Genomic DNA, 16,224 nt, shown 5'->3' on the forward strand with positions numbered 1-16,224 from the left:
AGTCTTTTACATAACATCTGTGCTATCTCCCCAGCCCTGGGACCACAATCTTAATCTCTTACTGGCACAGAAACATAATGGGCTGCTTCTATAGTGATTCTTTTCCTCATAACCACAGTAAAAAAAAAAGTGCCAAGATAAATTTCCTAAAAAAAAAAAAAAAGATAAATACAAAACTAGATATGGAATTCTAAAAGTTCACTAAGTGAGTTTGAATTCTGGAGGAGGTAGACACAGATTAGATATTGAGAACCTGCTGGCAATGGATTAAATATCTGTTCCCTTCCATTAGGCCACATGATTAAGAGTTGACCTTATTTCACCTGTTTCTGAAATAGTTGACTGCCAGTCACTAGAGAAATTCTATTAACCTGCAAGGATTTTTCTACCACTCACACTGTCTCACCAGCCATAGCCACATTTAGCTGCTGATCACGATGCCTTAGATGGCACTTAGTGTAGATAACCTAGAAGAACTGCCCTCCATGAAGTGGGCTGTGGAATCAGATGCTAATGCATTCTCCCTTGCCTGTTTGCAAATTTCTTCTACAAGTAAACTTATTTCCCAAGCAGCTGTTCCTTGGGTCAATGCCTCTGTAATACTGGCCACCACACCTCCAGAGTGCTTTTGCCTTGTGGGATCTTCATATCACACATCCCTTTGACACAGTTCCTGTCAGAGTGCTCTACAAATGGCCAAGTCTTGGTCAACAATGTCCTACAAGTAACACAGGGGAACTTGACATGATTTCTGTTTCCCTTTTTATTCCAAGATGATTACAGAAACTACATGCAAAGCCTTTCTTTCTGTGCATCCCATTAGAATTCAGAGTTGAACAGCGCATTGGAGGTGGCCACCATCCCTGAGCTTTCAGATGGTAAAGGGATCCTATCTTAATATGTTTTGGGCTTCTCTCATCTGTGTGGCTATAAGACTGTGTGATGTATTTGGGTTTTTTTTTTTAATTTCTTTGGGGAAAAGTAGTTTATGAATCTCATGGAGAGATGAATAGTTCTCTAACTTAAAAAAAAAAAAGTGAGACATGCGCCTTAACTGTTCAGTAACAAAGTTGTGTGGGGATTCTTAGAGGATTCATGATCACAGTGAATAGTCACCACCTGTTCCAGGTAAATAAATGGAAGAGTATCCTTTCTCTTTTACTTGGAATATACAGAACAGTAAATATAATCAAGTCCATTCCATGTTCAGCAGGAACATGAAGCATGCCATAAAATGTAGATCACTATCATATCCCAAGTGCAGACTTAGTTATGATTTTTGGATCAAGAACCAGACACTGAGGCTATTTTCTTTTTCATTATGTGCACTGATTTCATCCTCTCTTAAATTTTTCAGAGTGGCAAGATGTGTTTCACAGGAAAAAAATATGAAAATAAATCTTGTTAGACATTGCTTTCTTCTTTGACTCAAGCTTTCCAGATATCTAGATATTATATGTTTACAAGCCATTACTGTAAATCTATCTCATGGGTGTTTTGTTTTGTTTGTAGACACAGTGTTTCCACCAATCAAAACCACCAGATGCTATGTGGTGATGACACAATTCAGATATCCAAAGGCTGTTTCTCTAACCACAGCCCAGAAATATAAAAATCACAGTGCATAGATTGAGGGAATATAACTTTGCACTTTCAAAATCTCACTAGAAAGAGTGGCCTTCAGTTCTTAAATTACTGGACGCACTATGGCAAGGAGTAACTTTTTTTCGTTTTTTTTTTTTATTTTTATTTATAAAAAGGAAGCACTGAGAAAAACCATAGGATAATAAGGGTACAACTCAATACAATTCCCACCACCAGAACTCTGTACCCTATCCCCTCCCCTGATAGTTTTCCTATTCTTTATCCCTCTGGGATTATAGACCCAGGGTCATTATGGGGTAACTTTTAGATGAAGTTGTCTCCAGAATCTCTGAATGAACTCACTGGCTCGATTTTCCTTTCTTTTGTTACCCTTCTGGAATACTGTATCCTTCTATAATGGGAAACAACTTGTTGAAATTGTTCAAAAGGTACAAAATACTTCTGTCATACCATCCATAATGGCCTATGGTAAATTTGATTTGCTGAAAAAGAGAAAGATGTTCTAGATGTTTATAATAGTTTGGTGTGACATGTGGATCAGTAGAGCTGTAGTTTTCTGTTGTTGACATGTTGACATCTAAATATTCTTCATCAACAAAAAGACATTTTTAGGAAACAAAACCAATTCCTTAAAAAAATAAACAAAAGGGGAGAATCTGATTCAACTCTTAGTGAACAGGTATTTTCTAGTAATATATGTGCCTCATTTCTTAGGCTCAGTAACTTTAAACATTCTTCCTACTCTGTTTTGTTTTAAATTATAGAAACAAAGGACAGATGTGATATGGCATGTAGTTAATCAAATCTAATCCGAGGATGGACAGATACACTTGAGAGTTCATTTGCTATCTTTAATGGGTTGTAATGTACTTGGCGACAGTTATGTACTAATAGTATGGTGAAGAGAGATGCACTGTCCCGATATCCCTTCAGTGTTATCTGAATACATGAATACATTTCAAATGAAATGCAGAAGGATATATCATCTTTAGCATGGTCTTTTTAAAATGAGTTTTCCAAAATCTTTTTAATTAGATATGACACTATCTATACATTATTTCAATCATCTCACCATCATTTTCCTGTGATTGTAAGGTGGATGAATATAGCAATGCTGTATATCAACTTTAATCCTGTATTGCATGTGTTATAGTTTCACCAATTCACCCCAGTCCTGTTTTTTGTAGGCATCTGATCACTGCAGACTTTTTCCTTCTATTCTCTTGGAACCTGATGAGATACAGATATAGGATCAAGGTTATCAGATTTAGTTGCCAAACTTTTACTATTGCATTCCTGTTGGCTTCACCATGTCTCCATTATAAAGTGTCTCTAAGGTACAATATTTAAAAGAACTCTAATTCGCTTCAAATATGAGCTTCCAATACAGGCTGCTTGATGTAGGAGGCATCGCTTCTTGCTTTCCTCCAGAACCTGAGGCTTTCTTCCATGGTGCTCAGCCTCACTGTGCAACAAACAATTTAAAAGCAATTGCTGTGACCATCTGTTTAAGTGCTGGCAACATGTAAAGGGCATGAACTCTTAGAAAAACTAGTAATATGATAAATATAACTATTAAGCATCTGGTTGGGCTTTAAATAAATAAAGGCAATAAAGAAAATAAATCTTAAAACTTAGAAGTAATGAAACATTAATAATTTTAAATTGTAGTTATAGTATATACTAGTCCATTTTCAAATAATGTAGGAGCTTTAACTGTTTATAACCAATATTTTAGATGGCCTTCTGCTTTTTTTTAGCACCATCATTTTCCTTATGCCAACACGCAAGTGGGACTTGAGGCTCTAATATACAATGAAAAGGTTTGACTTGCAGTTGACTTGCTATCCATGCTATTGCAACTAAACTTCAAGTTCTAGCCATTTTTTTTCTTTTCTTTTCTTTTTTGTTCTTTTTTCTTATTTGCAGAGGACCATCAAATGAACTGTCACAATTCTCGAATAATGCAAGATGCAGAGAAGGATGACAACAATAATGATGAGTACGACAACTATGATGAGCTGGTGGCCAAGTCACTGCTAAATCTGGGCAAGATTGCTGAGGATGCAGCATACCGGGCTAGGACTGAGTCGGAAATGAACAGCAATACCTCCAATAGTCTGGAAGATGATAGTGACAAAAATGAAAACCTGGGCCGGAAAAGTGAGTTGAGTCTAGACTTAGACAGTGATGTGGTGAGAGAAACGGTGGACTCCCTCAAGTTGTTAGCACAAGGACATGGTGTGGTGCTCACAGAAAACATGAATGATAGAAGTTATGCAGACACAATGTCACAGCAAGACAATAGGAACATGAATTATGTCATGTTGGGAAAGCCCATGAACAATGGGCTGATGGATAAAATGGTGGAGGAGAGTGATGAGGAAGTATGTCTGAGCAGCTTGGAGTGCTTGAGGAATCAGTGCTTCGACCTGGCCAGGAAACTCAGTGAAACCAATCCACAAGAGAGGAGTCAGCAGCAGAACATGAACATCCGCCAACATGTCCGGCAAGAGGACGATTTCCCAGGAAGGACACCAGACAGGAACTACTCTGATATGATGAACCTGATGAGACTTGAGGAGCAATTGAGCCCCAGGTCTAGAACTTTCTCCAGCTGTGCAAAAGAGGACGGGTATCATGAAAGAGATGATGATACCACCTCTGTGAACTCAGACAGGTCTGAGGAAGTGTTTGACATGACCAAGGGAAACTTAACTCTTCTTGAAAAAGCCATTGCTTTGGAAACTGAGAGAGCAAAGGCCATGAGGGAGAAAATGGCAATGGAAGCTGGCAGAAGGGACACAATGAGGTCATATGAGGAGCAGTCACCAAGACAACTCCCCGGGGATGAGAGAAAGCCTAAATCCAGTGACAGCCATGTCAAAAAGCCATACTATGGTAAAGGTAATATTTCTACCTAATGTAAGTTGCCTCATGAAAACATGAGCTAGTGTAAAAATGTCAATTAGAGTCTAAAATTAAAGTACACACCATACTAACTTATACCTCTAATGCATATTTTAGATTTGAATCCAGAATTATATTTTGTGTTTATGTTTCTGAAGAAAAAATAAAAATTTTGTCTGAGAAATACACAAAGCAGCTCAATTCATATTATCAGAACAGGTGACTAACATGACATTTCTCTAGAAAATGCATGCATCGGAAAAGATAGGGCTAGAATACAAACACAAACACATGTAATAGAAGATAGTGGGTGAGGCTGTGCTTTTATAAATGAACCACAGTCTATGCTGACTGGTAAGAGTTTATGTAACACTTAGTCAATCAACGATGAGGCATGTCATCTGTAAATTGGATTGGGTAGGTGGCATCATGATTTATAAGATTATTGTCAAGTGACATATATTGATGAAACATCCCCCATAGAAAGCATCCCTGATAGAAATTGAACAGTAGCAGAATGACCGATAACATAAGACAAGGGCAGTGACTGCACATTAATTATCTTAAGATAGTAGGTAATTGGAGCCATTTGCTATGCAAAGCATGATGTGTCTTGGGCTGAGATCAATAGTAAATTGTTTAACTTATATTCTTTCCCCTCACTGATTCCATTTCCTTGTGGAAAACAGTTATCACTCTTATTATAAAACAAAAACCCATATAAAATGGTACTTCTAGCTAGATTTTCACTTAGGAAGTATACAAACATATTTGCATCTATCTATATATTTAACCATATACCTATATAACAGATATTTAATAAATCTACTTGACTCTATGTGTCCACTGATTAACTTTGTGTTTTCCGTAATGATTATGTCCACTTAAAAATATGAAGCAAGATAAAACTTAATGTCATATAGAGCCTTGGCATTGTGAATATCTCAAATGCAAGATTATTTTCAACTAAGAAGCTATTTTAAGAATGGAATTGGTGATTTCTTTAATCCCTCCATATTAGTACCAGAAAAAATATGTTTTATATTTTATTCTATTTATCATGATTATTAAGTTTCCTTCCTATAGATCAGATATTGAGTTCAGGAATGTGGTTTGAAAATCAGTTGCTATACAAACTTCAAATGATAAAAAAGAAAACACTCATTTTTTTTCCTGTTGTGACATAGGTGTGTATTCTCCTCTCAATGTGTGTTCATCTCTGGTGGCAAGTTGCCCATTGCACTAACCAAATTCTGATTAGAGATGAATTTAGCCGAGAATTCAGTGAGTTCTGATGTCATACAGAGACACAGTAGAGACTAGAGCTGTGTAAAATGGAAGTCACACCATCAAGGGGAAATTCTTACAGGCAGCAGCATCTAGCTCACTATAGTATTAGGTTTGCCTTGAATGTTTTGGAGATTCTAGATCATAGTAGGTCTGTTTATAACTATATTTGGAAGCTTCTAGTTGAACATTTAAGAAGGATATAGAAACTAAACACTCTAGGGGAGGAAGTGTCCTTTCTTATGAGTTTCTCACTTGTACAAATGCATGTGAAGCTTATGCTCTAGAATTCTGGAGAGTAGATCTATTTCTTGATGGAGATTTGGCATTGAAAAGTGCAGTGATATACATTGGAAGCAGGAACATTTGATAGTGAAGATTCTGTATTGCTGTGATTTCTTTGGTTCATCAAAATTCAGCATCTTCCTATATATGCTTTGCTATTATTTTGTTTGGCCCCATCTCCTCAAGTTAAACCAAACTGTTTCCTCTAAATCAGAAATGAGGAAAACTATTTGGTCTAGTACAGCCTAGGCAACCATAGGTAACACTAAGAATTAAATAAATCTAGAAGGGTTTTTTTTCCCACATAAACAGTATGTGCTAATTTTAAGTTGATTATTCTTTAAGTCCCAAGAATCATGTTATAAATATTCAAATAACCCTTTCTAGAAAAAGCTTCCCCACCCTTGCTCTAAATGAATAAGGACAGGGTGCATATGAATAGCTAAATAATGTGAATTTTGCCTGAAATACAAATAGTACTGGATACTTGGCTTTTCTTTTTCTTAATATTTTATTTATTTATTTATTTTAATGAGATAAATATGGAGATAAAGACACCAAGAAAGAGAGAGGAAGAGAAAGAGAGAGACTAGAATACTATGCAACTCTGGCTTATAGTGGTGCTGAGGATTGAACCTGAGACCCAATGAGTCTGAAAGCACTGATTTATGCCTCTTCCTCATCCCCTACCTCTCAGCATAGTTTTTCCAGAACTTATTCCTCTGATAAAACTTTATTCTTATTTCCTATCTTGCATTCCATCTTGTTTCAAAATTTCCTTTGAAAATGTCTGTGGTTTACACTCAAAACCAAATAAAATCAAGTGGAACAAAGAGATGAATATCTTACTCAAAAAAAAATGATGTGTGATATTACTATATCAATGTGGGATTTCTATATCCACAGCTAATCTATAGTCTCTCTTTTCAGTTTCTGTTATTTCATTAAAAATGGAAAGAACAAATGTATCAATTCATATTTATATACAATCTTTTCAAAAATTTCAATTATAGAAGAATGAGGTTTTAAAAATCTTGATTTAAAACAAAAGGAGTTCATCATGAGACTTCTATATTTTGTTTCCATTGGTATATACTGGGAAATCAGGAAGAACAAGCTCAATTCAGTGCATGATTATTTTTCTAGATGTTGTTGTAAGGTTTCAGGGTGTTGTTCTGTTTCCTAGCCCTGTTAGTTATTTTGTGTTTGCTTGCAAGATGAACTGGAATTGCAAGACTTAATGCAAAAACAGAGGCAATGGTGAAGAAACAAAGATTTACTTGACCTGGATTCATGCATCGAGAGGAGATTACCCTTGTTGTCTTCCAAAATGGAGCTGTTCTGAGCCACATTCTTTTTATACACAGCTGTTCTTTAGAGCACTTTCAAAGTTTGTGTAATAATATGATCCCTCAAAAAATTCTAAGTGCCTGCTGAAAAAGAGTTTCTTGATGAGTAATAACCATTACAATTTACTTTATCTAGTACAAGCTGTTTTCTCAAGTTCATCACCTTAAGCAAACTGTATTTCCCTTGGACACTATTGCTGGACTCTTACTATTTTATATTCATATGAATTAAAATTTTCCATTATTCCTATAATGTTATTCAAAAGGCACTAAAATGCTAGGCACTTCAAGAAGAAGTTCAATAAAATATCTAAACTGAAATTCTATCAGCATAAGTTTAGATTTGATTTTTAGAGATTGTTATCAGTATGTAATGACAAGGATGCAGTAACATTTGTGTCTAGCACATTCCCTTTAATGCTAGCACTGGTTTGAGAGAGTCTAAGACTTGAAAAGCACATTACATAGAATAGCATGTTGCCTTAAAAGAGAAGGAAGGAACTCTGCGTAAACATAAAGGCACTTATATGTTCCTGAGTCCTTTTCTCTTTCAAGTTCCATAAGTCCCTTCAGATTAAAGCCTGTAAGAACTCAAAAAGAAATTCAACCAGGGTCTTTTCCAGATATGAAATGAATTCTTCATTGAAAGGGAGAGATATTTTCTAGCAGTTATGATTGGTTTGAAGAATGAGGTATCCATTCAAAAGTTTTAGACACCCCCATCATAGAAATTTGAACTGTATCATGTTCTGGATAAAATCATATTTGTTACAATCTATTAATGATCTGTGCAACTGATTTTCAAAAAAGAATAGTTCAAAAGGACCTTTCACACACTTATAGTAGTGTTTGGTTTGAGCTTCACTTAAGTAGTATTTTCTGGAGTTCTTTTCTGCACTGATATGAACTGTCATCAATTCTGGGCACAGAAATAATTTTATTAGTGGTATCATTGCATTTCTGACATCTGGCATTCAAGTTTAGACTGAATGTCTGCTCTGCTCCTCCCTGAGCTGGCATTGCAGAAAGCCAAAGAGCTGTATAAAATCATTACCTCTTAATTTTGTTATGCATGCACAGCATTGTAAGAACCTTCCTCTGGTTCCAAGCACAGATGAAGAAGTCAAAACGAATGGTTGCTCCAGCAGCTTCTGAAACATTTTTGATTGCCCGTGGTATTTCCACCATTTTGATCATTTGCTTACAGTGCCTTCTGAGAGTTCAACTTTTTTTTCCAGAAAAGCACTGAATTGGTATGCTATAAAACATAGTTGCAAGAGAATAAATTTCAACACCAATAAAAAAGAAAAATCCAGCTGATAAGAGTATGCAATCAGAACACTCAATAAGAAAGAAATTCCATGAAACAGTGTCTGAATAGCAATCTGTTTCCTGGTTTAATCACAGGGAGCAAATGCTGAATGATCAGGGTATGATTTGTTCTCTAAGAAGGTCACTGTCTCATCATTATTTACGTTGATTTCTTTGAGCAACAGAGCTTCTCATGTAACACACGGGAAAACAATTAATCAAGAGTTAAGGTAGGGACAATCTCTCTCTCTCTCTCTCTTTTTATTTTTCCTTTAGTATAGATGTAAAATATTCTATGATTCATGATTACACTGTTTAAGGTTAAAAAAAAAAAAAAAAAGTCACCCAAAACCAAAGAAGCTACCTTCGCAAAAGTCTGATGTCACAGCTTGTCCTGGACACCTGCTTTATTTCTTGATGTAGCAAGATCTCTTCAGATTGTTAAGTATCACATTTGTCTTCAACTGGTAAAAAGTTCATTCTCTTGACACCTGTTGTCGCTTTTAGATCCCTCGAGAACAGAAAAGAAAGAGAGCAAGTGTCCAACCCCTGGGTGTGATGGAACTGGCCACGTAACTGGGCTTTACCCGCATCATCGCAGCTTGTCTGGATGCCCGCACAAAGATAGGGTCCCTCCAGAAAGTAAGTCCTTGTGTCACCAACACCCTTGGAAACACACATACCTGTAAATCTGTTTCCATCATCCCTCTTGCCTTTTGTCATTTTCATCTTACTACTCAGTGCAACGTTGACTAGGCCCCTACTTCTCTTGATGGGCAGCCCACCCAAGATCAGAGGACCCACCCAAGACCCGCAGGATCTAAGCCTCTGCCTCTAGCTTGTAGTATCCCTTGGGTCTCATATGCCTGCTTTCTCAACCATAGTGGCTCACAGACTTCTTATAGAAGGACTCCCAGATGACAGGCCTAGGCACTAGTGCTAACTGCATTTCTAACTTCCACTGTGATTATGTATGTGCCACTTTCTTTTCTTCTCTCCTTACAGCATATTGAATTGGATTTTGTCTCTAGGGCATCCCTTCCAGTACTAAATTACTATGGCCCCCTGACAAAAAAAAAAAAGACCTTGGCCCAATTAACCAAGCTTCTGTATATATAGAAATCAATATTCATATTTATATTTAGCTGCATTTTATTGTAAAATCTGTTTTATATCATAATAGTCCCAACATTTCTACACAATTAAATCTTAAGTAAGAAGGTTCAACTGGGTGGGTTTTGATCTTATGCATTTTCAATTGGCTAGGTTCTGAAATTGTTCAATAAATCTATGAAAGCAGCTGGATTTCTTTTGGAGCAGAAGTAATGCACACTTCTTTTTATTTGCTTATCTTTCTCTCAGTACATAAAGTATTTCAAGTATTTAAGTATAATTAGAATTGAATGCTCAAGAAAAAGACACATTTTCAGAAATAACTCTATGAGCTTTAGACCCTTATATTAAGCCCAAGGAATGTTGAGGATCCTCCTCATTATCTAAGTCAGCTTTAAGTGGGGAAAATCTAATTGCTTGACTTGAGATATGACAACATGACCAAATGACTATTTAGAGGGACATTGGAAGATATCCCATCAGAGTAGGTAACAAACTCCAAAACTACTTGTCAGGGAAATCTACTAGGGCCCAGGGAAATTCTTGGTAGTGCTTGAGGTTTAGAAGGCAACTTTAGCTGAACATTATCAGAAGAAACGTTTTTAGAAAATGTTATAACTCTTGTTGTTGTTGTTTTTTTAAGTGCAACCCACATTTTCTGTAATTGTCTTGTGGACAAACTCAGAGAGTTGTGAAAATGGACAAATTCCAGTGCATGGCTCTGCCCCGTGTGTTACATGAATAGGGAGACAGCATGATCTAATTATAATAGCTTCTGGTTTTTTTTGAGCACACTGTGCCAGGTGCTTGACTCACACCCACAAACACCAACTCATTTGACCCTCAATGAGTCCTGCAGGGTAGTGTTGGCCCTATTTTTCAGATGAGGAAAAGGAGTATCATCCTTTTCTTTCCAGGAATTATTAGCATATTGCCTGGCAAACTGAGGACTAATCTGAGTCAGTAACAATTTGCTAAAGTAAATGGTTTAATATTTAAATCCCTACCACCCAGGACCCTGGGACTTTCTACTTATGCTGAGATCTGACTTGAAATTTCTGTTCCAGTTATCATGAGCTCTCTGACACCCTGCATGTGCTAGCTCTTGATTTTTTTCATTTTTCCTCATCTACAAAATGAGGCATTAGGACCAAGCACTATGTTTTAAGAAAGCGCTTCCTTATGCAATTTTTCTTTAAAACATATGTTTTCGCCTCACAAGTAGAATATCAGTTCCTTCTCATGGCTGAGAAATTCTCCTGGCTCCAATTTTGCACAGGGAAAGTCTAAGTGTAATAGGAACATGGGCTGTGTTCTGAAGGGCTGCACATTGCATGTGCACACAGACCCCAGATCAGATCTCTCCAAGGCACATTAACTTCATAGGAATGGGAGATCCCACTCCCACATCCACCTACACATTCCTTCCAAACCACCTTTAAAAAGCATTACTATATATTTAGTCAAATGTAACTGTTTAATACCACAAAGAATATCTAAGAAGGAAAGATAAAGAACTCTGTATAAGGAATGTCTTTCTGTTTTGTTGTCTATTGCTTAGCTTTTTTTCTGGCCTAGCTTCCCCCTAATTACCATTTCTATCCAACTGAATTCAGCAAAGTAGCCTGTACCCCAATATTTAGCACATACAGATAGGAACACAGAGGGTATATCATTGAATGCAGTACAGTTCTGGCCCTGCGAAAGCTCCATCCCACCTGAGAAAAAGCACATGATGAATGAAAGACAGAATGAGACATTGCCTGGTAGAAGTTTAACAACGTCCTGTGGACATGTATTTGGGGTGTCAGAGATGACAACCTCCTGGGGGTCGTTAGGCTTCATTAAGGTTAACACTTAGCAGGTGTTGTGCTGAAGAGAAGAAATCCAAAGCCAAAGCATTTTTGTAGTAGTTTATGCAGGAAAATGGGGCATGAAGAAGGCAGTGGTAGAGGCAACAGACAAAAAAATGAGACATGTTGTAGTAGCATTCCAGAGATAGTCTGATAGGACCAGACAGGGGGAGGACTGAGATAGGGCATGTTTTCTTGAAATGAATAGGCAGCACTGAGATTCTAGTCTCCTTAAGTAGTGAGGATGATAGCACGAAGGATAAATGTGAAGAATTGAGAAATAGACCACATGAATAGCAAAATGCTAATAACTTGACCTGAATTTTTTTTCCTCATTTACACTGAAAGTCTAAAACTCCCAGTCAGCTTTTGGGGAAACTGGTATGGAGTGGGAGAAGGTCAGACACACAGGAGATGTCTAGATCTGCCTTCAAGCTATACTCAGTAGAAGTAAGAAAATGAGGTTGTCCAAAGAAGAAGCTATAGAGCAAAGGACTTGCATGTTTGAGGCACTAAGTTTGATCCCCATCACAGTTTATGCCAGATCTTAGCAATACTCTGTTCTTTCTGGTTAAAATAAATAAAAATTGTAAAAGATGGAAAAGCTGAATATCTATGTCTAGAACTGTGAAACGGAACAAATGAGACAGAGAGAGTACACAAATAATGAAGACAGTGGCCACCATGAAAGAATAGTATTTCTGAGACCCCCACAAATGATGGAGTTGCCTAGCACCCAAGAAAAACCAAGGGAAAAGAGTAAAGAGTGCATTAGAGTTATTGAGAAGAAGCCTACTACTAACAAATAAGAGACAGAGGTAAGAAGTACAGTGAGGAACAGGAACTTAACATGCCACAGGCATATGAGATGTGTATGTTGAATTGGATATCATTATAATTTCATCTCAAGTATGAATCTTAGTTGCAAATAGTAAGGAGTCTAAAAGTGCATTTAGCAGGAGAAACAAGAAAAACCAATTGGAGATCTACAACATAGACAAGCCTAAAAGTAATTTTCTATCTCAGGGAAGACTATATGTTGGAAAACTAACATAGAAGGAAATATGTATATTAATTTGCAAGGCAACTGTGCCATGGCAATAATGTGATGCAATAATAGGATGACATAAAAATAGCAAAGAGTGTAAAGGAATAACAGGTATATCTAGACTCTGGAAGAAAGGGAAGTGGGCAGGAGAATGCAGGCAGGAGCTATGAATTTAGGAAAAATGAAGAAACTTTCTCCTGAGACAAGAGTTATAGCTGATGTCCCATAAGGAGAAGATTTCCTGGAACTTCACTACAGCCAATTGCATGGAAACCCAGCTCAAAATAGGATGTCTGTGTTTGATGGCTACAAATTGAGAATCATTCACATATAAGGAAAAGGCTAGAACCAGAATGAACCCTGCTTCTAAAGAACCTAATGAACCCTGCTTCTGACTGGGAGTTAAAAGTGGAGATGTGGACTTAGGAAATGGCAGCAGCAGGAGCGGTGAGATAACATTTCAGGATACAGATTTTTTTTTTTCTAGAAAAAAGGGAAAATGGGAAAAAAAGTATGTAGTAAACTTGGGTGAATTTTGTCTTCAGTAGATTTTCTATGCCCACCTGACATTAAACAAACTTCTCTGGCACACAAAACTCCACCAGGTATTCCTGTCACACTCAAATCAATGCCATGGGTCAATTCTCTTGATTTTCCACCAGCATACCCACTACCATGAGTTTTCCCCCATAAAACAGAGTCACAGAATGTCACCTGTTAGTCAAAAATAGTTGACAATAGTAGAACTGTAAAGTGGAACAAAATAAAAACAAAAGAAAAAAAATACAGCCCAAGTCTATGGAGTAGGAGGAGACTGTCTCCTGAGAGCAGGCTGAGGTATCTTGCATGGTTAAAGACCAAATCTCACACACTAAACTTCAGACCTCTTAGTATTCTGTTATAGTTCATTCCATTTGAAGGGGTATGAAATACTTAATTCCTAGATAACAAATCATAGTTAATTCAGCTTCTTTAATAACAAGGTTTGGGTTTCCTATTCACCCATGACCACCACACATTCATAATACTGTATTTACAAAACATAGACATGTTTTCAAAATTGCCAGTCTTCGTGCTGTTACATGGCTAATCAATACCCTACCTGGTGCTTATGTCTGGGAGCTCTATGGGAGGGACGGGGAGCCTTGCCATCCTATCCCATCTGGAACAACTTGACCTCCACAACTCCCTGAGCCACGCACCTGCTTTGCATGTCAATTAGAGTGAGGTTGAGATAATTTTCCTTTTCTTCCTACATGTGTTTTCCTGATCATGCCCATCACAAATGTTCGTAGGACTGTCTGTTGTAAACGAACCCAGCTGTTGTTAAAAAAAAAAATGATTGCATATTTCTTGTACTTGGGCCATTTCTATGTTTTTAATGCTGGGCTGTTTTCTCTGCCTCTCCTTGTCAAGTTCTTGCCATGCATGAAAATGTTCTCAAGTGTCCTACTCCGGGCTGCACAGGGCGAGGGCATGTAAATAGCAACAGGAACTCGCACCGAAGGTAAGCATAGCGCTCTGCTTTCTCCACTGTGGGGAAGTCACTTCCCCAACAGCCTGTGACAGCCTGACCCCACACCCCCAGCTTTAGGGATCACACCTGCATATGTGTCCTTCCTTCTTCAAGGAGACAAACAGCCTCCCACCGTAGCTTTGAAAGGTGGGAAGATACTATCTATAATACATGGAATTTCAAATGCTTAGGGCCCTTTGTACAAGTTGGATATTTTTAACTGTACCATTCACCTTTTCATGATAGGGAAACAGTCCGAGAAGGTAACTGCCTTGGTATAGCCTCTCAGCTGGGAACCACAATCACTTGCGGTGACTAGAGGAAGTTGTGTTTTTTTTTTTTTTTTGTCCTTTGGGATAAAGAAAGTATTGTCCTATAGGGAGCAAGTAACATGGGAGTTAGAATACAAAGACTAGCAGGTCCAAAATTTTCTGGTTGGGGAACATAAGATATACTAGTCAACTATGCATAGGTACTTCCTAGACTGTTTCCAGAGAAATCATGTCCAGAATAACATTGTTCTTGAAATCCCAATTTTCCTATACTTGGTTGCTCATGATATTCAGTTCATATCATAGAGTTTTTTTTCAATAACCAAAAGCTGGCATTGCTATAATTTATCTTGCAGTCTAAAATTTCAATTTCCCAATCTTATGCAAAATTATAGCTAGATGAGGAAACTTACGTTTCATTTTAATACTTGTTTGGCTGATTCATAGATTTAGTTACTTGTGTTGAGGTGACAATAAAACAATTAATCACAACGCTTTTCCCTTCTAAGATGTTCCTACCTTTAATCTGCAGAAGGAGAAAATAGAGACTAGATTGACAAGATTCATGGTGGAGAGTTCTGAAACATCATTCTCTTTAGAAACCCTATCTTTAGGGTATCTGCAGTGCTGAAAGCAATAACCCACTGGAGACAGACAGAGAAATCTGTGGCCCCATTTTAGCAGTTCTTTACCCACATCTTTTTGAGAAATTACATGTAGGTGGTGTAAGCATCTCTTTTATGTACAGCAATGGGGAGAAACACAGAGATAACACATACCATGACTTCATGAAGGATAAGCTTAAACACAAAAGAGATGATTTGTTGCCCTTCTCACAAATATTTCATTCCAAAAACAGTTCAAGAGCCTTTGTAGCCCTAGGGATGCTTATTCTTTCTCCTCTACTTCAGTTTCTATTCTTGGGAAGACATAGCTGAGCTAGTGGGAGGAAGTATCAAGCTCTATAGCCAGTAGTGGACACAGAGCAGCCCAGGGGTCCATCTCACGGCTGCCATTCTGGTTAACAGAAACCCCATCCTACCCAAGTGACCAGATCCTACCCAAGTGACCAGATCCTCTGCCCATAAATGGTGAACATTACAGCATGCAATTTGTGCCTGAATTTTTAGGTAGTTTATTTTCTCAGAATGACATGGCAATTGACATGCTTTCACTGGAAAGGACAGAGTTGATTGTATATCTTCAGTGTGGACACCGGTGACACACTGGAGACAGAGAGGGAAATATGCAAGCCAGAAACATTTCCCTCTCTCCCAGTTCATTTCATCTGATATGCCCATTGTAGGTTTGGGATGCCCCACACACCTTTTTGAGCAGTCTCCTTATGCGGAGAAGGGAGAGTCAAAGGAGATGTGATTGGGTCAGGGTTCTCTGGAGCCATTTGAGGGAAGACAATTAAATCCCTTTCTGTAATTGCAGCCTCTCTGGATGCCCTATTGCTGCAGCAGAAAAATTGGCAAAAGCCCAAGAAAAACACCAGAGCTGTGATGTGTCCAAGTCCCACCAGGCCTCAGATCGAGTGCTAAGGTACCTACGTGGAGCGGGTCGTTTCATGAGATCCATCTACAACCCATCCCCAACACGACCAGGGCTTGGGGCTCTGCATGAGGTGGATGTTCTTGCTAGTTACAGGGATGGAGGTGGCAACTGGGAC

At 37.9% G+C, this 16,224-nt stretch overlaps 1 protein-coding gene across 7 annotated transcripts in view; it reads left to right on the plus strand.

Annotated features, from left to right (window-relative positions):
- The window catches only part of MYT1L (myelin transcription factor 1 like), a 527,336-nt gene that overhangs the window by 404,940 nt on the left and 106,172 nt on the right, over nucleotides 1-16,224 (plus strand). For 5 of the 7 annotated variants that reach the window (XM_060187042.1, XM_060187043.1, XM_060187046.1 and 2 more), the window contains exons 10-13: nucleotides 3,535-4,512; nucleotides 9,255-9,389; nucleotides 14,178-14,268; nucleotides 15,990-16,097. In XM_060187042.1, the coding sequence (XP_060043025.1) occupies nucleotides 3,535-4,512; nucleotides 9,255-9,389; nucleotides 14,178-14,268; nucleotides 15,990-16,097 (1,312 nt within the window). The remainder of the gene's footprint in view (nucleotides 1-3,534; nucleotides 4,513-9,254; nucleotides 9,390-14,177; nucleotides 14,269-15,989; nucleotides 16,098-16,224) is intronic. The other 2 variants (XM_060187047.1, XM_060187048.1) reach the window with 2 other exon arrangements.

Source organism: Erinaceus europaeus, chromosome 3 (assembly GCF_950295315.1).
Source record: "Erinaceus europaeus chromosome 3, mEriEur2.1, whole genome shotgun sequence".
NCBI lineage: Eukaryota > Metazoa > Chordata > Mammalia > Eulipotyphla > Erinaceidae > Erinaceus > Erinaceus europaeus.